At 38.9% G+C, this 25,422-nt stretch overlaps 1 protein-coding gene across 1 annotated transcript in view; it reads right to left on the minus strand.

The window, feature by feature from the left end:
• LOC123755102 (ionotropic receptor 93a-like) overlaps positions 1 to 25,422 on the minus strand; it is a 158,574-nt gene that overhangs the window by 22,868 nt on the left and 110,284 nt on the right. The window contains exon 6 of the mRNA XM_069332691.1: positions 12,308 to 12,497. Within this exon, the coding sequence (XP_069188792.1) occupies positions 12,308 to 12,497 (190 nt within the window). The remainder of the gene's footprint in view (positions 1 to 12,307; positions 12,498 to 25,422) is intronic.

The following is a 25,422-nucleotide window of genomic DNA, read 5'->3' on the forward strand; positions in this document are numbered from 1 at the left end:
ACACCGGAGAAACTGTCTTCATCACTGACCTCACTGCTACCACTCCATACCCTCTCGCCAGAGTCCACCTGGATTGTCCCTACGTGAACGGGGAAGTCCAAGTCGCCGTCAGGGAAAAGCCTTTTCCCATGCCTGGAGTGCAACTTCTCCTAGGCAACGACTTGGCAGAAGACCTGCAACCGACCAACCTGATCGTCATGGACAAACCCCAGGTGTGTAACTCTGTGCCCATAAATCCTATTCTAGACTATGTTCCAGCAGAGGTTCAAGAGAGTGATGAAGTTTCTCCTCCGGTTCTCGTGACCACCCGTGCACAAGCCGCACGTCCACAGCCAGCTGACTCTACTGCTACCGCTGTCCCTCAAGACCCTCAGAAACTACCCCTGCATCTGACCAAGTTGGAGTTCCGTAAGTTGCAGAGGGAAGATCTTACTTTAACACCATTGTTTTTCCAGGCTGAGACTCAACCCGACAGTATTCCTGGGTTCTTCCTAGAGAACGACTTGCTCTACCGCAGATATAGACCCAGTAAACTGAAGGAGGAGGACGATTGGGCCAACATCGAACAACTTGTGATTCCCACTAGCCTGCGGCCCACTATTCTACACCTGGCCCACGGAGCATTCTCCCACTACGGCTTCAACAAGACTTACCATGGGATTCGTCAAGACAACTACTGGCCAGGTATGGTAAATAACGTCAAACAGTACGTAAAACAGTGTCATACATGTCAGATGGCAGGCAAACCGAACGTCTCCATTCCCAGAGCACCACTGATTCCCATAAAGGTGCCTGCGGAACCTTTCCACAGACTCATAATAGACTGTGTTGGTCCTTTACCTCGGACCAGTTCAGGTAACGCCTACATCCTAACCATCCTGTGTCCTACCACCAGATTTCCCATAGCAGTTCCAGTGAAGAACATCACGGCTGCTACGGTTATCAAACATCTATTGAAGATCTTCACTCAATACGGATTTCCCAGGGAGATTCAAAGTGACTGTGGCACCAACTTCACCAGTGATCTCTTCAAAAGGACACTGGAGGAGTTCAACATCAAACAGGTATTGTCCAGCCCCTATCATCCTGCTTCACAGGGTTCTCTTGAACGTAGTCATCAGACCATCAAAGCACTCTTGAAAAAGTTTTGTAGTGAAACCTCGAAGGATTGGGATAAGCAGATTGACCTTATAATGTGTATTTTCAGAAGTCTCCCCAATGAGTCCCTAGGAGTATCTCCTTATGAGATGCTCTACGGCCGTAAGTGCCGTACTCCCCTTAAGGCTTTCAAAGACTCTCTCAGAGATGCCACCTTCAGTGAGCATCAGAATGTGCCCCAGTTTCTTCAAAACCTTCAACACATTCTAGAGAGAGTCCACCGCTTTGCCCATGATAATCTATTGAAAGCCCAGGTGAGAATGAAGACTCATTACGACCAGACCAGCAAAGTAAGAAAATTCAAGCCGGGAGACTTCGTCCTTGCCTATTTCCCTATCCCAGGTTCACCTTTACAAAACAGATTTTCAGGACCCTACTGCGTCAAAGAGTGCAGAAACAACAACTACGTCATAGAAACTCCAGATAGGCGGCGGAAGACCCAGCTGTGCCACGTCAACCTCCTGAAGCAATATAATGGTACTCCTCCCACTGTCCTGACTAATTGTTCTACCTTCACAGAACCCTACATCCACAGTGAGACCATCCCAGCTTCTCCTCCCGAAAGCACTGACAAGGAGTCAGCGCTTTCTAATTCCAAAATCCTTAATGATCTTCCCAAATGCTTTCAGGATAATAATCGTGCTCCTTTGCCCTCTTCTAATTCCACTCTCACCTCGTCAGATAAGCCCTTCATCCTCCATGTCGACGCCAATGGTACCGACGATGGTGGTGTCGTGATGCAGCAACGAGGCGAGAAGAATACACCTGTCAGCGACTACTGCTACAAGGAACGACGGAACAATTGGCAAGGAGCTACTCTTCCTCATCCTGAAGCTTCAGCACTTCACTCCACACCTGAAAAGTGCTCGGTCCTTCAATACGGACCACACCACCCTACACCTCCTGCAGCACGCCCACTTCTCATCTCAACGTCTTCTACTATGGGCTTGCTACCTGCAGAAATTCAACCTGGAGACACGCTATACCAAGAGTCTGACAACATCTTAGCCCATGATCTCTCCAGAGTTTATGAAGTAGAAGCGACTCCATCCATTACTCCACCACATAACGACGTACTTCTTCCAGAACCGCAGGCTTCGGGGGAGAGTTGTGACAATAATCTCCTTCAAGAGATTGAGCCTGCTCTTCCCTCCATAATCACGTCGTTGAAATTATATAATACTACTATGGAAGAAATGTACAACAACGACAACAACACCAGCAAGGCTTGCCAGGGTGAGCAAAACGTATGCAGCCAGACACCTGTTCGGACTCAAACCACCAAACTACATGTTGATCGCTACCGGCCCCGCTGATTGGTCGCCGGTCTGGCTGCACCTGCACTCGCCCCCCCATACTACTTGATGTCTGGGGTCGCCACGACCTCAGACCTCAGAATATTCGGTGCTCTCGTTGTCACCACTACTCCCGGCAAGACGCTAGCGTGTACTGAGAGAAGTGGTGGCTTAAAGCCAATATTCCAACACCTCCCATTTACTTTGTATTGCACTTCTTGTTATTTTTGCTTTAACGTAACTTTTCATTGTGTCACTTAATTATTCTTATTATTTTGATTGATTGATTTTGACTACGCAAGGCGCGATTTGCCTAATAAGCCAAGTTTTCATGAATTAATGTTATTTCGACTACCTAACCTACCTAACCTAACATAACCTAACTTTTTCTGCTACCTAACCTAACCTAACCTATAAAGATAGGTTAGGTTAGGTTAGGTAGGGTTGGTTAGGTTCGGCCATATATCTACGTTAATTTTAACTCCAATAAAAAAAAATTGACCTCATAGATAATGAAATGGTAAATTTTATCATTTCATAAGAAAAAAATTAGAGAAAATATATTAATTCAGGAAAACTTGGCTTATTAGGCAAATCGGGCCTTGCATAGTAGGCTGAGAAGTGCGTTCTGGCTACTAGGTACGACATATATATATATGTCGACATATACATATATATATATATGTCGTACCTAGTAGCCAGAACGCACTTCTCAGCCCACTATGCAAGGCTCGATTTGCCTAATAAGCAAAGTTTTCATGAATTAATATATTTTCTCTAATTTTTTTCTTATGAAATGATAAAGCTACACATTTCATTATATATGAGGTAATTTTTTTTTTATTGGAGTTAAAATTAACATAGATATATGACCGAACCTAACCTAACCTGACCTATCTTTATAGGTTAGGTTAGGTTAGGTGGCCGAAAAAGTTAGGTTAGGTTAGGTTAGGTAGGTTAGGTAGTCGAAAAACAATTAATTCATGAAAACTAGGCTTATTAGGCAAATCGGGCCTTGCATATTAGGCCGAGAAGTGCGTTCTGGCTATTAGGTACGACATATATATATATATATATATATATATATGTATATATATATATATATACATATGTATATACATATGTATATATTCATATATATATATATATATATATATATATATATATATATATATATATATATATATATATACATATATATATATATCAACCCGTTCTCTCAAATTTAATAAGTCAATATTAACATATTAAATATGTGCATAGGTGACATACTTAACATAATAGATACCCTTAAAAAGATTCATAGAAAACACCGACCTTACCTAACCTACTTAGTATGTTAAGATAAGCATCTTATTGCTTCGTAATTACAATTATTACCTAACCTATAATAGGTACAGGTTAAGTAATAATTGTAATTACGAAGCAATAAGATGCTTATCTTAAGATACTAACAAGGTTAGGTAAGGTCGGTGTTTTCTATGAATCTCTTTAAGGGTATCTATTATGTTTAGTATATCACCTATGCACGTAGTTAATAAGTCAATATTGACTTTACGAATTTGCGAGAACAGGTTGTATATATATATATATATATATATATATATATATATATATATATATATATATATATATATATATATATATATATATATATATATATATATAAATATATATATATATATATATGTCGTACCTAGTAGCCAGAACGCACTTCTGGGCCTACTATGCAAGGCCCGATTTGCCTGATAAGCCAAGTTTTCCTGAATTAATATATTTTCTCTAATTTTTTTCTTATGAAATGATAAAGCTACCCATTTCATTATGTATGAGGTCAATTTTTTTTTATTGGAGTTAAAATTAACGTAGATATATGTCCGAACCTAACCAACCCTACCTAACCTAACCTAACCAATCTTTATAGGTTAGGTTAGGTTAGGTAGCCGAAAAAGTTAGGTTAGGTTATGTTAGGTAGCCGAAAAAGTTAGGTTAGGTTAGGTTAGGTAGGTTAGGTAGTCGAAAATTAATATTTCCTGAAAACTTGGCTTATTAGGCAAATCGGGCCTTGCATAGTAGACTGAAAAGTGCGTTCTGGCTACTAGGTACGACATATATATATATATATATATATATATATATATATATATATATATATATATATATATATATATATATATATATGTCGTACCTAGTAGCCAGAACGAACTTCTCAGCCTACTATGCAAGGCCCGATTTGCCTAATAAGCCAAGTTTTCATGAATTAATTGTGTTTCGACTACCTAACCTACCTAACCTAACCAAACCTATAAAGATAGGTTAGGTTAGGTAGGGTTGGCTAGGTTCGGTCATATATCTACGTTAATTTTAACTGCAATAAAAAAAAATTGACCTCATACATAATGAAATGGGTAGCTTCATCATTTCATAAGAAAAAATTTTGAGAAAATATACTAATTCAGGAAAACTTGGCTTATTAGGCAAATAAGGCATTGCATAGTAGGCAAAAATGTGCGTTCTGGCTACTAGGTACGACACACACACATATATATATATATATATATATATATATATATATATATATATATATATATATATATATATATATATATATATATATATATATATATATATATATATATACCTTGACGCTAAAACAAATATTAGAACACGCACTTTGTTTGTTGGATCTGGGAGGGTGCAAAGTGTCGGGGTCCAGTCACTCCACAGTGACTGGGCAAAGTATATATATATATATATATATATATATATATATATATATATATATATATATATATATATATATATATATATATATATATATATGTATATATATATATATATATATATATATATATATATATATATATATATATATATATATATTATCTACCTTGTACATACCAGTTGCGTGGCTCCTGGGAGTATGGGTTTGAGTCACTTCTGGGGTGTGAGTTTTCAGTTGCATATTGTCCTGGGGACCATTCAGGCTTGTTCGCATATATATATATATATATATATATATATATATATATATATATATATATATATATATATATATATATATATATATATATATATATCGTACCTAGTAGCCAGAACGCACTTCTCAGCCTACTATGCAAGGCCCGATTTGCCTAATAAGCCAAGTTTTCCTGAATTATTATATTTTCTCTATTTTTTTCCTTATGAAATGATAAAGCTGGCGGGCCGATCGTGATGGTCGAGCGGTTAAGAGATCCTGTACATCAGTTGCAGAGTGCTTCTGGCAGTATGGGTTCGAGTCACTTCTGGAGTGTGAGTTTTCAGTAGAAATATATATATATATATATATATATATATATATATATATATATATATATATATATATATATATATATATATATATATATATATATATGTCGTACCTAGTAGCCAGAACACACTTTTTGGCCTACTATTCATGGCCCGATTTGCCTAATAAGCCAAGTTTTCCTGAATTAATATATTTTCTCTAATTTTTTTCTTATGAAATGATAAATCTACCCTTTTCATTATGCATGAGGCCAATTTTTCTTTATTGGAGTTAAAATTAACGTAGATATATGACCGAACCTAACCAACCCTACCTAACCTAACCTAACCTATCTTTATAGGTTAGGTTAGGTTAGGTAGCCGAAAAAGTTAGGTTAGGTTAGGTTAGGTTAGGTAGGTTAGGTAGTCGAAAAACAATTATTTCGTGAAAACTTGGCTTATTAGGCAAATCGGGCCTTGCATACTAGGCAGAGAAGTGCGTTCTGGCTACTAGGTACGACATATATATATATATATATATATATATATATATATATATATATATATATATATATATATATATATATATGTCGTACCTAGTAGCCAGAACGCACTTCTCAGCCTACTATGCAAGGCCCGATTTGCCTAATAAGCCAAGTTTTCATGAATTAATTGTTTTTCGACGACCTAACCTACCTAACCTAACCTAACCTAGCTTTTTTGGCTACCTAACCTAACCTAACCTATAAAGATAGGTTAGGTTATGTTAGGTAGGGTTGGTTAGGTTCGGTCATATATCTACGTTAATTTTAACTACAATAAATAAAAATTGACCTCATACATAATGAAATGGGTAGCTTTATCTTTTCATAAGAAAAAAATTTGAGAAAATATATTAATTCAGGAAAACTTGGCTTATTAGGCAAATTTGGCCTTGCATAGTAGGCTGACAAGTGCGTTCTGGCTACTAGGTACGACATATATATATATATATATATATATATATATATATATATATATATATATATATATATATATATATATATATATATATATATATATATGTCGTACCTAGTAGCCAGAACGCACTTCTCAGCCTACTATGCAAGGCCCGATTTGCCTAATAAGCCAAGTTTTCATGAATTAATTGTGTTTCGACTACCTAACCTACCTAACCTAACCAAACCTATAAAGATAGGTTAGGTTTGGTAGGGTTGGCTAGGTTCGGTCATATATCTACGTTAATTTTAACTGCAATAAAAAAAAATTGACCTCATACATAATGAAATGGGTAGCTTCATCATTTCATAAGAAAAAATTTTGAGAAAATATACTAATTCAGGAAAACTTGGCTTATTAGGCAAATAAGGCATTGCATAGTAGGCAAAAATGCGCGTTCTGGCTACTAGGTACGACACACACATATATATATATATATATATATATATATATATATATATATATATATATATATATATATATATATATATATATATATACCTTGACGCTAAAACAAATATTAGAACACGCACTTTGTTTGTTGGATCTGGGAGGGTGCAAAGTGTCGGGGTCCAGTCACTCCACAGTGACTGGGCAAAGTATATATATATATATATATATATATATATATATATATATATATATATATATATATATATATATATATATATATATATATATATATATATATATATATGTATATATATATATATATATATATATATATATATATATATATATATATATATATATATATATATATATATTATCTACCTTGTACATACCAGTTGCGTGGCTCCTGGGAGTATGGGTTTGAGTCACTTCTGGGGTGTGAGTTTTCAGTTGCATATTGTCCTGGGGACCATTCAGGCTTGTTCGCATATATATATATATATATATATATATATATATATATATATATATATATATATATATATATATATATCGTACCTAGTAGCCAGAACGCACTTCTCAGCCTACTATGCAAGGCCCGATTTGCCTAATAAGCCAAGTTTTCCTGAATTATTATATTTTCTCTATTTTTTTCCTTATGAAATGATAAAGCGTGCGGGCCGATCGTGATGGTCGAGCGGTTAAGAGATCCTGTACATCAGTTGCAGAGTGCTTCTGGCAGTATGGGTTCGAGTCACTTCTGGAGTGTGAGTTTTCAGTAGAAATATATATATATATATATATATATATATATATATATATATATATATATATATATATATATATATATATATATATATAGATGTCGTACCTAGTAGCCAGAACACACTTTTTGGCCTACTATTCATGGCCCGATTTGCCTAATAAGCCAAGTTTTCCTGAATTAATATATTTTCTCTAATTTTTTTCTTATGAAATGATAAATCTACCCTTTTCATTATGCATGAGGCCAATTTTTCTTTATTGGAGTTAAAATTAACGTAGATATATGACCGAACCTAACCAACCCTACCTAACCTAACCTAACCTATCTTTATAGGTTAGGTTAGGTTAGGTAGCCGAAAAAGTTAGGTTAGGTTAGGTTAGGTTAGGTAGGTTAGGTAGTCGAAAAACAATTATTTCGTGAAAACTTGGCTTATTAGGCAAATCGGGCCTTGCATACTAGGCAGAGAAGTGCGTTCTGGCTACTAGGTACGACATATATATATATATATATATATATATATATATATATATATATATATATATTATATATGATATATATATATATCATATATATATATATATATATATATATATATATATATATATATATATATATATATATATATATATATATATATATATATATATATATATATATATATATATATATATGTCGTACCTAGTAGCCAGAACGCACTTCTCAGCCTACTATGCAAGGCCCGATTTGCCTAATAAGCCAAGTTTTCATGAATTAATTGTTTTTCGACGACCTAACCTACCTAACCTAACCTAACCTAGCTTTTTTGGCTACCTAACCAAACCTAACCTATAAAGATAGGTTAGGTTATGTTAGGTAGGGTTGGTTAGGTTCGGTCATATATCTACGTTAATTTTAACTACAATAAATAAAAATTGACCTCATACATAATGAAATGGGTAGCTTTATCTTTTCATAAGAAAAAAATTTGAGAAAATATATTAATTCAGGAAAACTTGGCTTATTAGGCAAATTTGGCCTTGCATAGTAGGCTGACAAGTGCGTTCTGGCTACTAGGTACGACATATATATATATATATATATATATATATATATATATATATATATATATATATATATATATATATATATATATATATATATATATATATGTCGTACCTAGTAGCCAGAACGCACTTCTCAGCCTACTATGCAAGGCTCGATTTGCCTAATAAGCCAAGTTTTCATGAATTAATTGTTTTTCGACTACCTGACCTACCTAACCTAACCTAACTTTTTCGGCTACCTAACCTAACCTAACCTAAAGAGATAGGTTAGGTTAGGTTAGGTAGGGTTGGTTAGGTTCGGTCATATATCTACGTTAATTTTAACTTCAATAAAAAAAACTGACCTCATACATAATGAAATGGGTAGCTTTATCATTTCATAAGAAAAAAATACAGAAAATATATTAATTCATGAAAACTTGGCTTATTAGGCAAATCGGGCCTTGCATAGTAGGCTGAGAAGTGCGTTCTGGCTACTAGGTACGACATATGTCTATATATATATATATATATATATATATATATATATATATATATATATATATATATATATATATATATATATATATATATATATATATATCAGCTCCTGCAGATGTTTGACATCAGGTACCTGTATAAAAATGTCGTCAACATACCTGTAGTATATGGCCAGCATTTACTATAAAATTTATACGATTTACTTTAAAACCAAGAAACAGCCAGCCTACTCATGGGAAACTTTCCAGACACAAAGCAGAACGCTTTAAAAGAGACCAACGTCGTCTATGCCTTCTAATGCCCACTTGCGGACTGTAAGCCTCAAAGAACTCAGTATATAGGCAAGACAACAACATATCTTTCCAGGTGATTAACGATGCATAAGCAACAGGGTTCCATTAAGGAACATATAATCGCTTCCCAGAACCAGACCATCACCAGAAAAATCTTAGCAAACAACACAGAAATCATCGATAGATACAGCGATAGCAGGCGGCTTGACATCTGCGAGGCACTACACATCAAGAAGTCAACACCAGCAATCAACAACCAATTAATGCACAACTATATTCTACCCACTTCAAGACTCCGCTCCAATATAGAAGCATCAAGAAATATGGGCCAATAGGCCCTCTGCAGTTACTTCCATTCTTACCTTCAATTTACCCAATTAATACCCATTGTTTCGTGTTTTGTCCTGTGTTGAATGTTTTGTTCACCTCATCCAAAACTGTTGTAACATATCACCTCACCCAAAATGCGGGTATAAAATGAAAGCTGTTTAAATCATAGCATAAGTAAAGAACTCTGTTTAGTGTTTGCAGGTTATAGTTGTGTGTGTGTAAAATAAAAGTCTTTGAAAATGTAATAAGTTATTACGAAACGCGTTCAAGTGTTGCGTCAGACTAGAAATAAAAATGAATTTTGGAGAATTGATTTTTCAATTAACATCAACAGTGAAAAGAAACATAAGAAATATTGAGAAAATTCGTGTTAGAATTATTAATCTTACTTTTTCGGTCATATTTAATAATATATATATATATATATATATATATATATATATATATATATATATATATATATATATATATATATATATATATATATATATATATATATAATAGTATATTTTGCTAGCAGTCTTTTTGTAAACATATGTTGTTAAATATGACCGAAAAAGTAAGATTAATAATTCTAACACAAATTTTCTCAATATTTCTTATGTTTCTTTTTACTGTCGATGGTAATTGAAAAACCAATTCTACAAATTTCCTTTTTATTTTTAGTCTGATGCGACGCTTGAACGCGTTTTGTAATAACTTATTACATTTTCAAAGACTTTAGTTTACACACACACACAACTGTAACCTGAAAACACTAAACAATATTTTTTATTTATGACGAATGACGAATGACGAAGATTAAGCCACCCAAAAGGTGGCACGGGCATGAATAGCCCGTAAGTGGAGGCATTTCTGAGCCATTACCAGTATCAATAGATGATACTGGAGATCTGTGGAGGTGCGACTGCACCCTGCGTGACGGGAGATGTCTCCCGTTTCATTTATGCTAACAGCTTGTCTTATATACTCGCATTTGGGTGAGGTGATATGTTGCAACAGCTTTGGATGAGGTGAACAAACTTTTGACCAGTGTTGGTCAAAGACACCCTTCACTGAGAAGGGTGTTGACGAAATACATGCAGACTTTGTTATGCAAGCCCCCTTGGGAATCACTGCCAGCAGACTGTAAGATTATGGTTATTGAAGGAAAAAAGAACCAGACAAATCCTCATCTACTACGTAATATTGCACAGATGCTTATAGAAGCAAACATGGCATCCGACAGCTTCACTTACTTCACAGATGGATCAGTAGACCAGCAGGGACAAGAAACCGGAGCTGCAGTTAAAGCAGAAAACTCTGTAAATAGGTGTAGGCTCTCAAATGGGTGTTCGGCTTTACAAACAGAGATGCTAGCCATTCAAAAGGCTTTGGAACATGCTCTTGCTGAACACCGACTACATGTTATCATACATACAGATTCAAGAACCACCACTGAAACCTTGCAACAAGAACACATATGTGATAACACACATCTGATCACAAATGTCATATCATTAATGCAAACAGTCAAACGACAATGCCGACGATTACTTATCAACTGGGTTCCAAGTCATGTGGGAATAATAGGAAATGACATTGCAGACGAAGCTGCAAAGCTTGCAACTAAGAGAAGAAATGTAGACATTTACAAGCTACAGAGTCTATCACAGATTAAGAAAGTAATTAGAAACAGAGCAATGCAAAAGATGTACAGTGACCACAATACAGCAGTTGCAACATCAGGATCTGCGGGTTGGTACAAGAATTCAACCAACTACGATCCACTTAGTTTGATGAAAGGGAGCAGTAGAGCAGCAGAAGTACAGTTACATCGCATCAGGCTTGCATACCCATGTGCATGGGAAATAGGCTTACAGGTTCCGGAAGATGAGAGGAAATGTCAGCACTGTGGAGAAATGTCCGACAGACCACTGGAACATTATCTAACACAGTGCACAGTTACTAATCCATTAAGATTTCAACTTAGATTCAACATAGCATAAGTGGTTAAACACATATGGCAAAATCTCACTGAAGCGACCATACGAGTAATAAATACTCATACTCCGCCCAAGTAAAACAGAAACAAGCAACACTTAGTGGGCCAGCCAGAGGCTTAGGGCCTGCGCAGGAATATCCCTGCAAAAAAAAAAGTATGAAAACACAATTGGAACTCCATCTAAATCACCCTCTTCCTGTATCTGCCATGACTGAGACATATGCTAAATGTAATTTGTCCCTTTTCCTGTTTTAATATTTATTTCTTTGCTTAATTGACACATAAATGGATCTTACCTCAAGAACAGACATCATCACTGCATCTAGTTGTTGCTTGTAAGGAGCGTCGTGAGGTATGGGCCACGCTCCTATGCCTTCAAAAGCACTCTCTCGGCCTAAGTACAGTTTAGAGCTGCCGTCAGCACGCGTGAAGTGGTCTGCGATAATCTGCTCCATGTAGCGGCGACTGTTCATGTGCGCTTGTCTCCTGAGTGGCACAAGCAGACGTATATCATGACTTGTGATTTTAAGATTATTTTATACGAGTTTTATGGATAAATAGAAACCAGATGACGTGGCAATAGGTCATATTTTCTAAGAGATGCTACGAAACCCAAATTTCTTTACATGATTAACTTGGGTATTATGTTTATTGGTAACTGATGTCAAAATTTCCAACATGTCACTCCCTTATGTAAGTCCAAGATCAGCAAAAAAAAAAAAAAAGCATATCCAAGCTTGAAGTAGGTGCCAACTCAGTTTCTTTTCTATTAAGTGACTACATTCTAGATCAAAATTTTAAAACTTAATCAAGTGATACCGGCAAACCATTAGGAAGTGGTGTGTTTGGGCACCATTCCTTTCTCCATCCCATTCCAAATCTTTATCCTGACCCCTTCCCAGTGCTATATATTCGTGATGGCTTAGCGCTTTCCCCTGATAATTCCCTCTATTCTTCTGTGACCACTATTTATATGTATTGTTTCATGCATTTTAGTCTCAATAGTTGTTCATAGTTTAATGCCGACACAGGTGGCTTGCATGTTCCTAGATTGTCATAGCAACTTTAAAATTGTTTATCAATATAAGTATAAGTCACATTTGGAAAAGAGTCTAGGGTGTTATGATCCCCCAATATAAAGATATATTAAGGGTAGTAACCTACGGCATCACTGGAAAACATAGCCTGGCCAAATATCAGTAAGTGTCTAAGGGAGTGAAAGGCTTGCAAAACTATTCCAGTTTACTGGGCATTAACATAAGTCAACATAACTTAAAAAATAAATACAAGTTGTGTATATTCATAAAAGTAACTCAACCTCTAATTACTCACACTCTATTACTTATCCAGCTTCTGAAGTTAGGCATGATCATAAACAGGTCTCAAAACTGCATATAATCAGCACTAGCTGACACCAGGCTCTATCCTGGCGCAGTGGGACACTAGCACGTATTATGCTGCTAATACCAGTACAGAGTGGTGGTGTCACAATCATTAACAAATGAGGTATGAGAAATCAATATCTTACACAGCACAATGGCATCACTTAATATCCTCAGGTATCCACCTCACTAAGACATAAAAGCACCGAACAACTGGTATAAATGATGCACAACGGTAGAAATGATCCAAGATATATATTACTGTAACATGACAAATATCCAAGCAGTCAAATACCACAAATAAAGTCACAAGACCCGGACCATAGCACCAACACATGCGCTCGACTGAGAAGTTCAAAAGAGAGTGACCGCCAGAGCCAAGCAGGCCGGGAGCGACACTGTATCCAAGTTCACAAGTCAACTGACCCTCATCTTACAAGTAACTCAAGCTCATATACAGACATATCTCGATCAAGAACTTCTAATTCATAATATAACTAAACAAAGATTATTATACACAACCTTACATAATAATATATATCAATAATTCAGTACATTAAGGATTATATCATGATATAAAAATATGTGAACAAAGAATTCATAGTAGCACGACATGGTATCACTGGCGGGAGTCGGTATTCAATGGGGGAGAGGGGATGGGGGGTTAAGGGAGGATTTTAAGACGTCTGCCGCCAGCTGTTATACATAAATATACATGAATACAATATAAAGTATATATATACAACATGAGTATCAAAACCTCGTCTATGTGGTAAACATCTCACAGTGCCAGAATCTAATTTAAGGTCATGACAAGAAGACAATGCAATGAACAGTAATGAAATGGATATTACACAGTAATAGTAATACATCCGAGACCTAAATGTATACATTCTCTATCATAGTTCACATAATATTTTCTATACAGCATTATGTAGCATTCCATAAAATAAGTATATATGGGAGATTTTCAAGCTACATGACATTAGGCTACTGCTATTAACTAGACTTCTAATATATATCCACAAATACATGGCATACATCTTTGATACAGAAATATAATATACATGGTTTTGTATGACATACATTGGCCATCCCCTTTTATTTTAGTGTATTGTTGAAAAGAGATTAACTATGTATAATATTCGCGATACTATGCTAATCAGCTAAGATATTACTATACAGTTTGAGCACATCATACACCAGCCACAGTATGATCATTCTGATGTATATGTGATCATAACATGGGGCAACTGGAATGTTGATGTATATTTAATACATGAAACACAAGAAACAGATGGTTATAGTGAATGAAATAGTGTTCGGGTGGAGTGGAGTGGCTGGGGTCGGGGTTTTACAGAGAACGGGACTTGAACCACTAGTGTCCCTGATTTATATAAATAACCCTGCAGAGGAAGTTGCATAGGGGGGCCTCGTAGCCTGGTGGATAGCGCACAGGACTCGTAATTCTGTGGCGCGGGTTTAGTTCCCGCACGAGGCAGAACTAAATGGGCAAAGTTTCTTTCACCCTGAATGCCCCTGTTACCTAGCAGTAAATAGGTACCTGGGAGTTAGTCAGCTGTCACGGGCTGCTTCCTGGGGGTGGAGGCCTGGTCGAGGACCGGGCCGCGGGGACACTAAAGCCCCGAAATCATCTCAAGATAACCTCACATGTGGAAATTTTTGCAGATAATACAAAACTGAAGTGAGTAGAATATATGGAGAAAGGCTACATGATACTTTAAGATGACCTAGTTAGGCTGAATATGAACAGATGAATTGCCAATGCAGTTGAATTACAATAAATGTAAAGTAATTATGCCAGATAGTAGGCAGAGAAGACGAGAAAGACGGTACAATAAACGAGAGACTCAGTTACAAATATCGAATATGGAAACAGAAGTGAACCTACAACAACAGTAACACCGGAGATACATTTAAACCATAAACAAGGTATCCTTCACAATATCATTCTCGGCATACATTAGACTATTCCGACTATTCCTAGAATATGCAGCTTCGGCAATGAATTCACACTTCAGGTAAAAAAAGTGTATTGATGATATTAAGCAACAGTAACGTGAATTAAAATTAAAACACCCAAACCCACTCATCTGAAAGTAAAGAAGGGGATGGCACTTCCGTCCCTCCCGGATCCCTAATCAAATTGTATAAAGAAGGAGTAGTAGAGTAGTAAAGAAAGTCAATATACAAGGAACGAATGTGAGATGATGGGGAAGAAGGTAAGAAGTATATATACCGTTAGAGTTAATCGGAATAAAGAAAACTAGAAAGACTACTAATGAGATAGAGAAAGAGCCTAGAGGGGTTATAAAGCTGTCAGGTCACCTTTATTAAGACGGTTATAGCATCTATATATGTCCTGAGAAAGAGAAGAGTCAGCAGCAGCACAGCCAGGACTAAGGTTCATGTTGGACGTACTGTTTACTAGAGCCGACTCGACAAGACAGCGTCTCTGATGAGCAGCGGCCGAAAATATTATTTTAGAAAAAGACCAATCGATCGGATGATTAGAGTCCCAACATGACAAAAGAGAGTATTATATGTGTCTTAAATTGAACCCATCCGCCTGTTTTATAGTACTTTTTGTAACTATGTGGCCCATCGTACATATATTGTCGTAATGGATAATTAGACAGTAGATTATGGTAATATTCACTTTACTGAGTCCAGAAAAAATGAAGCTAAACTGCAAACTTAAATATTCCTTGGCCTAGAATAGCACATATATATAGTATATTACGCCTCAGATAGTGTGTATTAAGCCTAGCATGGATAGGTTAGATTAAGTTTTATTAGCAACAAAAATACAAAATCTCTTCCGGTGTGTCCAAATTCAACAGTACCAAATTCTACTTTATAAGTGTCCATTACGACAATATATACACGATGGTCGACATCGTTACTACAAGTACTATCTAAACAAGAGGATTGGCTGCTTGAATTGCATATTATGCGACTTATATTATATTAAACTTGCAACTCCTCACTCCTACACAAATATTAAGAACATTATTACCTCATAAAAATAATAATACAAATATTAATATTAATAATAATAATAAACTATTATTATTAACAATAATTAATAATAATAATAATAATAATAATAATTAATAATTAATAATAATAATTAATAATAATAATAATATCATTCACATGAACTAAAACCACGGACCGATCGTGTGTGAGCTCGATGCTCTATCGACTGGACTATTGAGTAGTCTTAATAAGGAAAGACTCCAGAAGCAACTACTGCTGTGTAACTAGAGTTTTCGACTTTCCCTGACTACTACTGGAAAGATGAATTAGTGATCCACGTCCACGTCATATAAATTGTCGTCCACACTTCTGCGGAAATAAACATCTACCTGGACATTCACCTGGACTCTAGGACTCCTAGAGTCCAGGACATGGTGGGGGCCTCGTAGCCTGGTGGGTGGGGGCCTCGTAGCCTGGTGGGTGGGGGCCTCGTAGCCTGGTGGATAGTGCGCAGGGCTCGTAATTCTGTGGCGCGGGTTCGATTCCCGCACGAGGCAGAAACATATGGGCAAAGTTTCTTTCACCCTGAATACCCCTGTTACCTAGCAGTAAATAGGTACCTGGGTGTTAGTCAGCTGTCACGGGCTGCTTCCTGGGGGTGGAGGCCTGGTCAAGGACCGGGCCGCGGGGACACTAAAGCCCCGAAATCAACTCAAGATAACCACTGAGGACTCAATTTCCGACAGAGATGCCGCAACAGCTCAAGCCCCAAGGGAGAAACACCCACCCAGGGCTCCGCGTGAGGACGACATTGTACAAGTGGGGGCTACCGGAGCTGAACCTCTCTGGGTGGCTGAATCTGTGGTCCATAAATCAGTCATGTCCTTCCCAACAGGATCAGCAGGTGGGTTCACAGGACTAAAACCCAACCACCTCAAGGAAATGCTCAACCCTGCACTGGGTGACATTGCAAAGAACCTCTTGGTGGAACTAACCAGATTCACCAACACATGTCTAGCTGGCAACATACCAGCGACCATAAGATCTATCTTTTTTGGAGCATCTCTCTGTGCTCTAAAGAAAAAGGATGGAGGGATCTGGCCAATAGCTATCGGCAATTCTCTCCGGCGTCTCGTCGCAAAGGCAGCTGCAAGAACAGTTAGTGATGCAGCGGCCAACATGCTGAAGCCAAAACAGCTCGGGTTCGGCATTCCACAAGGGTGTGAGGCGGCAGCCCATGCAGCTCGAGCCTTCATCGCCAACATCACAGACGAAAAGGCCCTTATCAAGCTAGATTTCAAAAATGCATTCAATTTGGTGCGGAGGGATGCTGTACTCCGTGCGGTTCATAGTCATTTCCCTTCCCTCTACCCTTTTGTACATTCATGCTACAGTATGGACCTTAAGCTACTTTTTGGCGAATATGAAATTGACTCGCGAGAAGGTGTCCAACAGGGTGACCCCCTTGCTCCTCTCATTTTCTGCTTAGTCATCTAACAAGTCACAGAGGTCCTGTCCAGCGAGCTTAACATCTGGTTCTTGGATGATGGTACCCTAGCTGGTGTCCAAGACTCCCTCCTGGAGGACATCAGAAAAATCCAGGAGCAAGATGCAGTTTTAGGCCTCACCCTGAACCCTTCTAAATGTGAAATAATATGTTCCAACCAGGGCATCGTACAGAGAATAGAGGGTCTTCTGCCAAATATCCATAAAACTAAACCTGAAGACAGCACACTCCTAGGAGCTCCCCTGAGGTTGAAAGCCATCGATGAGGTCCTTGATAAGAAAATCGCCGACCTTAAGAGGATGGATGGGAGGATTGAGGATATTGATGCTCATGATGCACTCTACCTCATCACCAGATGTCTGTCCCTCCCCAGGTTAACCTACTTTCTGAGGTGTTCACCATCTTAGAGTAGCCAAAAACTAAGTGAGTATGACCGGTTACTGAAATCAATGCTAGAAAAAGCCCTTAAGCTCTCTCTTGATGACCTACAGTGGAAACAAGCCTCTCTTCCCGTAAGACTTGGGGGCCTCGGAGTTCGAACAGCAACGCTAATCGCTGTTCCAGCCTTCCTGTCCTCCTTATCAGCAGCCGACGACCTTGTGAAGGAAATTCTACCTGCCCACTTACATCAGCTGGCAGGTGTACATGATCCCAATTTTACACGCTGTACCACAGAGTGGGCCTCTCGTGCAGGCCCATCACCTCAACCACCATTCCCAAAAGCCCACAAGCACTCCAGCTGGGATGGCCCCATTGTAGACCAAGTTGCTGCAGAGTGCCTGGGTGCTGCAACAACACAACACGACATTGCTCGCCTCACAGCAGTAGCAGCCCCACATGCAGGGGATTTCCTGTTAGCAACCTCAATGTCGGTAACTGGCACGCGTCTCACAACACACGCCCTTCGAATTGCTGTGGCCCTTCGCCTTGCTGCCCCAATCCACACCAGATATAGGTGTATTTGCGGCAAGGTGGTGACTGACAGGTACGGCCACCATGGCCTACTCTGCCAAAGCACAGGGGGATGGCACTCGAGGCACAGTGAAGTTAACGACATCATCAAGAGGAGCCTCACCACAGCTGGATGCCCAGCTGAAAGAGAGCCCCGTTACCTAACGCTCCGTAACTCTGATGCTCTTATTGGTCGCCCAGATGGTATCACAGTGAACCCCTGGAAGAATGGCAAGCAGTTGGTATGGGACTACACGTGCGTATCAACCCTGGCTAACACCTACATTAACCTCAGTGTTGCACAACCAGGTGACGCTGCCACCCACAGGGAAGCAGCCAAATCCCGTAAGTATAGAGAACTGGATCACCACTACAATTTTGTCCCATTGCTTCTGAGACACTCGGCGCCTGGGGTAAAAGTGCTACCAGTTTTTTGAAGGAACTGGGTTCTAGGCTCATTGAAACAACAAGGGACCCTAGAGCTGCCAGCTTTCTTTTCCAGCGCCTCAGCGTGGCGATACAGAGGGGAAATGCGCACTGCATCCAGGGTTCCTGCCCGCCATCTGAGGAGCTGGAGGAACTCGACAACCTATGATAACCATCTTTGTAACCTATATGTAACTCCTTTTTTGTAACAAAGTTCAAATAAAGCAAATGTATATGTGTACATACAAAAGAATGGGGGTGGTAGGAGAAGATAATATTAGTGTTCAGTGAGAAACCACAAGGTCTCCTCTGAATACTTTTTATTTTCTTCTCCGAGGCTATGGGTCCCCACATTGGCACCAGAGGTGGTACCCTCCACTAACTCTGTGTGGTAACTACACATAAGGGGCATAACTGGCCGACCCCTCACAGTGTTCAAGAGAGAACTGGATAAGCACCTCCAAAGGATACCTGATCAACCAGGCTGTGACTCATACGTCAGGCTGCGAGCAGCCGCGTCCAACAGTCTGGTTGATCAGTCCAGCAACCAGGAGGCCTGGTCGACGACGGGGCCGCGGGGACGCTAAGCCCCGGAAGCACCTCAAGGTAACCTCTAGGTAACCCTCACAAATTAAAATATATATATATATATATATATATATATATATATATATATGTCGTACCTAGTAGCCAGAACTCACTTCTCAGCCTACTATTCAAGGCCCGATTTGCCTAATAAGCCAAGTTTTCCTGAATTAATATATTTACTATAATTTTTTTCTTATGAAATGATAAAGCAACCCTTTTCTCTATGTATGAGGTCAATTTTTTGTTATTGGAGTTAAAATTAACGTAGATATATGACCGAACCTAACCAACCCTACCTAACCTAACCTAACCTATATTTATAGGTAAGGTTAGGTTAGGTAGCCAAAAAAAGCTAGGTTAGGTTAGGTTAGGTAGGTTAGGTAGACGAAAAAACATTAATTCATGAAAACTTGGCTTATTAGGCAAATCGGGCATTGAATAGTAGGCTGAGAAGTGCGTTCTGGCTATTAGGTACGACATATATATATATATATATATATATATATATATATATATATATATATATATATATATATATTTAATATGACCGAAAAAGTAAGATTAATAATTCTAACACGAATTTTCTCAATGTTTCTTATATTTTTCTTCACTGTTGATGGTAACTGAAAAATCAATTCTCCAAAATTCCTTTTTATTTCTAGTCTGATGCGACACTTGAGCGCGTTTCGTAAAACTTATTACATTTTCAAAGACTTTAGTTTACACAGACACAACTATAACTGAACAGAGCTTAAACATCTTCAATTTTATACCTGCATTTGGGTGAGATGATATGTTACAACAGTTTTGGATGAAGTGAAAACAAACTTTCAACACAAGACAGAACACGAAACAATGGGTATAATATTTTGTAAGTTAAAGGGAAGAATGGAAGTAACTGCAAAGGGCCTATTGGCCCATATTTCTTGATGCTTCTATATTGAAGCGGAGTCTTGAAGTGGGTAGAATATAGTTGTGCATTAATTGGCTGTTGATTGCTGGTGTCGACTTCTTAATTTGTAGTGCCTCACAGATATCTAGCCGCCTACTATCGCTGTGCCTATCGATGATTTCCGTGTTTTTTTGTTAAGACTTCTCTGGTGATGGTCTGGTTGTGGGAAGAGATTAAATGTTCCTTAATGGAGCCCTGTTGCTTATGCATCGTTAATCGCCTGGAAAGAGATGTTGTTGTCTTGCCTATATACTGAATTCTTTGAGGCTTACAGTCCCCAAGTGGGCATTTGAAGGCATAGACGACATTGGTCTCTTTTAAAGCGTTCTGCTTTGTGTCTGGAGAGTTTCTCATGAGTAGGTTGGCCGTTTTCTTGGTTTTATAGTAGATCGTCAATGGTATCTTCTGATTTTTGTCTGTAGGGATAACGTTTCTGTTAACAATATCTTTCAGGACCCTTTTCTCCGTTTTAGGAGCTGTGGAAAAGAAGTTCCTGTAAAATAGTGTAATAGGGGGTACAGGTGTTGTGTTAGTTGTCTCTTCAGAGTTTGCATGGCGTTTCACCTTCCTTCTTATGATGTCTTCGACGAAACCATTGGAGAAGCCGTTGTTGACTAGGACCTGCCTTACCCTACAGAGTTCTTCATCGTTTTGCTTCCATCCTGAGCTGTGGCTGAGAGCACGGTCGACTTAAGCATTAACGACACTCCTCTTGTACCTGTCTGGGCAATCACTGTTGGCATTGAGGCACATTCCTATGTTTGTTTCCTTAGTGTAGACTGCAGTGTGGAAACCTCCGCTCCTTTCCATGACTGTTACATCTAGAAAGGGCAGCTTCCCATCCTTCTCCATCTCGTAAGTGAAACGCAACACAGAACTCCGCTCAAATGCCTCCTTCAGCTCCTGCAGATGTCTGACATTAGGTACCTGTGTAAAAATGTCGTCAACATACCTGCAGCATATGGCCGGTTTCAAGTTCATGTCGACTAAGACCTTTTGTTCGATGGTACCCATGTAGAAGTTCGCAAACAGGACACCTAGGGGAGAACCCATGGCGAACCCATCTACTTGCTTATACATGTGCCAATCCGGGCTCAAGAAGGGTGCCTCTTTAGTACAAGCTTGGAGTAGTTTCCTTAGAAAGTTTTCTGGTATGTCAAGAGGAGTACAGGCCGGATCATGATACACTCTGTCCGCTATCATCCCGATTGTTTCATCTACAGGTACGTTGGTAAACAGTGATTCTACGTCCAATGAGGCTCTTATCCCTGTGGCCCGTGTTTCCCGCAGTAAGTAAACAAATTCCTTTGGAGACTTCAGGCTGAAGGTGCAAGGGACATAAGGAGTCAAAAAGCCGTTGAGTCGCTTCGCCAGTCTGTACGTGGGTGTGGGTATCTGGCTAATGATTGGCCGAAGTGGGTTTCCCAGGCGAAGTGCAGCCCCAGAGCTCCAAAGAACTCAGTATATAGGCAAGACAACAACGTCTCTTTCCAGGTGACTAACAATGCATAAGCAACAGGGCGAAACATATAATCTCTTCTCACAACCAGACCATCACCAGAAAAATCTTAACAAACAACACAGAAGTCATCGATAGGTACAGCGATAACAGGCGGCTCGACATCAGCGAGGCACTACACATCAAAAAGTCAACACAAGCAATCAATAATCAATTAATGCACAACTATATTCTACCCACTTCAATGCATCGTATGGGCCAATAGGTTCTCTGCAGTTACTTCCATTCTCATGTACCCACCTCACCCAATATCCACCTCACCCAAACCAATAAAAAGCGAGGGTTTTGTCAAATTTTTCATACACAGTGCATCGAGTGTATCATAAATGTAGTTCATAAGTGTAGTGTTAAGTGTAAAGAAGTCTTTGAGAATGTAAGAAGCCCTTACGGAATGCTTGTAAAGGTCAGACTATTAATTAAGAAATGAATTTTGGAGAATTGATATTTTCATTACCACCGACAGTGAAGTAAAACATAAGAAATATTTAAAAAAATTGTGTTAGAATTATTAATCTTACTTTTTCGGTGATATTCAACAACATATGTTTACAAGACTGCTACCAATATATATATATATATATATATATATATATATATATATATATATATATATATATATATATATATATATATATATATATATATATATATATATATATATGCAAACAAGCCTGAATGGTCCCCAGGACTATATGCAACTGAAAACTCACACCCCCAGAAGTGACTCGAACCCATACTCCCAGGAGCAACGCAACTGGTATCTACAGGACGCCTTAATCCGCTTGACCATTACGACTGGACATAAGGAAGTAATAGCCGAAGCTATTTGATCCACTTCCTCGCTGGCACTCGTATGGTAATCTTGGGCATAGCATTTTATCAAATCACCTCATTCTTTGGGGCACACGTGAGGAACACAAATGTGAACAAGCCTGAATGGTCCCCCAGGACAATATGCGACTGAAAACTCACACCCCAGAAGTGATTCGAACCCATACTCCCAGGAGCAACGCAACTGGTATCTACAGGATGCCTTAATCCGCTTGACCATCACGACCGAACATAAGGATTGATTGATTGATGAAGATTAAGCCACCCAAGAGGTGGCACGGGCATGAATAGCCCGTAAGTGGTGGCCCTTTCGAGCCATTACCAGTATCAAAAGATGATACTGGAGATCTGTGGAGGCGCAACTGCACCCTGCGTGACGGGAGATGTCTCCCGGACCAAGTGGTGACCAAATGGTGGAACATAAGGAAGTGATAGCCGAAGCTATTTGAACCACTTCCCTGCCAGCACTCGGATGGTAATCTTGGGCATAGCATTTTATCAAATCACCTCATTCTTTGGGGCACACGTGAGGAACACAAATGTGAACAAGCTTGAATGGTCCCCAGGACCATTCAAGCTGAAAACTCAAGATTACCATCCGAGTGCCGGCGTGGCAGTGAATGCTAATTCACGAAAAGAGGGTTTAGGAGATCATTCCAAACAAGGAGAGAGTAGGGAGTCACGGCGTCTCAAGTAAGGTGTGTACACACAACCCGTCCTCGACTCAAGTCCATTACATCCAGCGGTCGACCCCTATATGCGACTGAAAACATAATCGACCCCACAGACGCATTCATTAATTTTAATATGCTGTGCATTCAAAACGGAAATTTTCTCAAGTATAAATTAATATTATAATATATTAGCATATTGTGCATATATAGGCATAGGTTAGGTTAGGTGTTTAGGTTCTGTTGGCGATTATTTGTATTTGTAGTACGTCGGTGAAGCATTTATAGCGTTGTGATTCAAACAAAATTCGTCAGTGAAACACTCGTTCCGGATATGTTCGAACGTCAGCAGTTGTGAGTCGTGTGTAAACAGCTTTTCATTCATAAACAGGAGGGGTTTGGCGGGTGCATTGAATCACTTTAGGATCTTTGTTTGGAGGACGGGGTTCCTCATGATCGTGGGGAGGGGTTCAACATCTCATATTTAGGGAGCGGCTTCAACACTGGCCTCGTTGTCTTGTGTACCAGCCCGTCCTCCAAACAAAGATCCAAAAGTGATTCCATGCACCCGCCAAACCCCCTGTTTATGAATGAAAAGCGGTTTACACACGACTCACAACTGCTGACGTTCGAACATATCCGGAACAAGTGCTTCACTGACGAATTTTGTTCGAATCGCAACGCTATAAATGCTTCACCCACGTACTACAAATACAAATAATCGCCAACAGAACCTAAACATCTGACCTAACCTATCCTATGCCTATATATACACAATATGCCAATATATTATAATATTAATTTATACTTGAGAAAATTCCCGTTTTGAATGAACAGCATGTTAAAATTTATGAATGCGTCTTTGGGGTTGACCGCTGAATGTAATGGACTTGAGTCGAGGACGGGTTGCATGAGGCGTACAGGGTGATCTCCTGAGTAAACTTAAAGCACTCCAGTGTTTATTGTTGGTCAACCGACGGTAGCGGGAGTGTGGCTGCCATGGTCGGTTGTCTGTTCCGGCAGATAGTGGTTGGGGAACGTTGTGCGCCTGTACGGAAGTAACAGTCTGGTGCAACAACCAGAGCTCTCTTTGGAGGTTTAAATTCCATAAGCCCCAATACCCCTCAGGCCAAAATATCATTCACTGACTCATTGCTCATCATGCATTCACGAACGAATTGTGTATTCACTGACGCATTGAGCATTCATTGGCGAATTGCTTATTCACTGACGCATTGCACATCATGCGTTCACAGACACATTGTGCATTCATTGACGCACTGCGCATTCACTGACACACTGCGCATTCACTGACGCACTGTGCACTCACTGACACATTACTTATTCACTGATGCATTATGCATTCACTGACGAATTATGCATTCAATGACACATTGCACACCAGGCTTTCAATCACGTGCTGCTCATGAACACACGTAATACAAATTCCTGACCGGCGGATATTTTCACGGCTCCTGCACATGTTAGTGCGCCTCACTACTGACGCATTATAATACGGACTGCTTGTACAGTGGTGTTGGTGGGTGTCTCCCACCCCACGCACTCCCTAATACCTTTGTA

The sequence above is a fragment of the Procambarus clarkii genome, chromosome 28 (assembly GCF_040958095.1).
Source record: "Procambarus clarkii isolate CNS0578487 chromosome 28, FALCON_Pclarkii_2.0, whole genome shotgun sequence".
Taxonomy (NCBI): domain Eukaryota; kingdom Metazoa; phylum Arthropoda; class Malacostraca; order Decapoda; family Cambaridae; genus Procambarus; species Procambarus clarkii.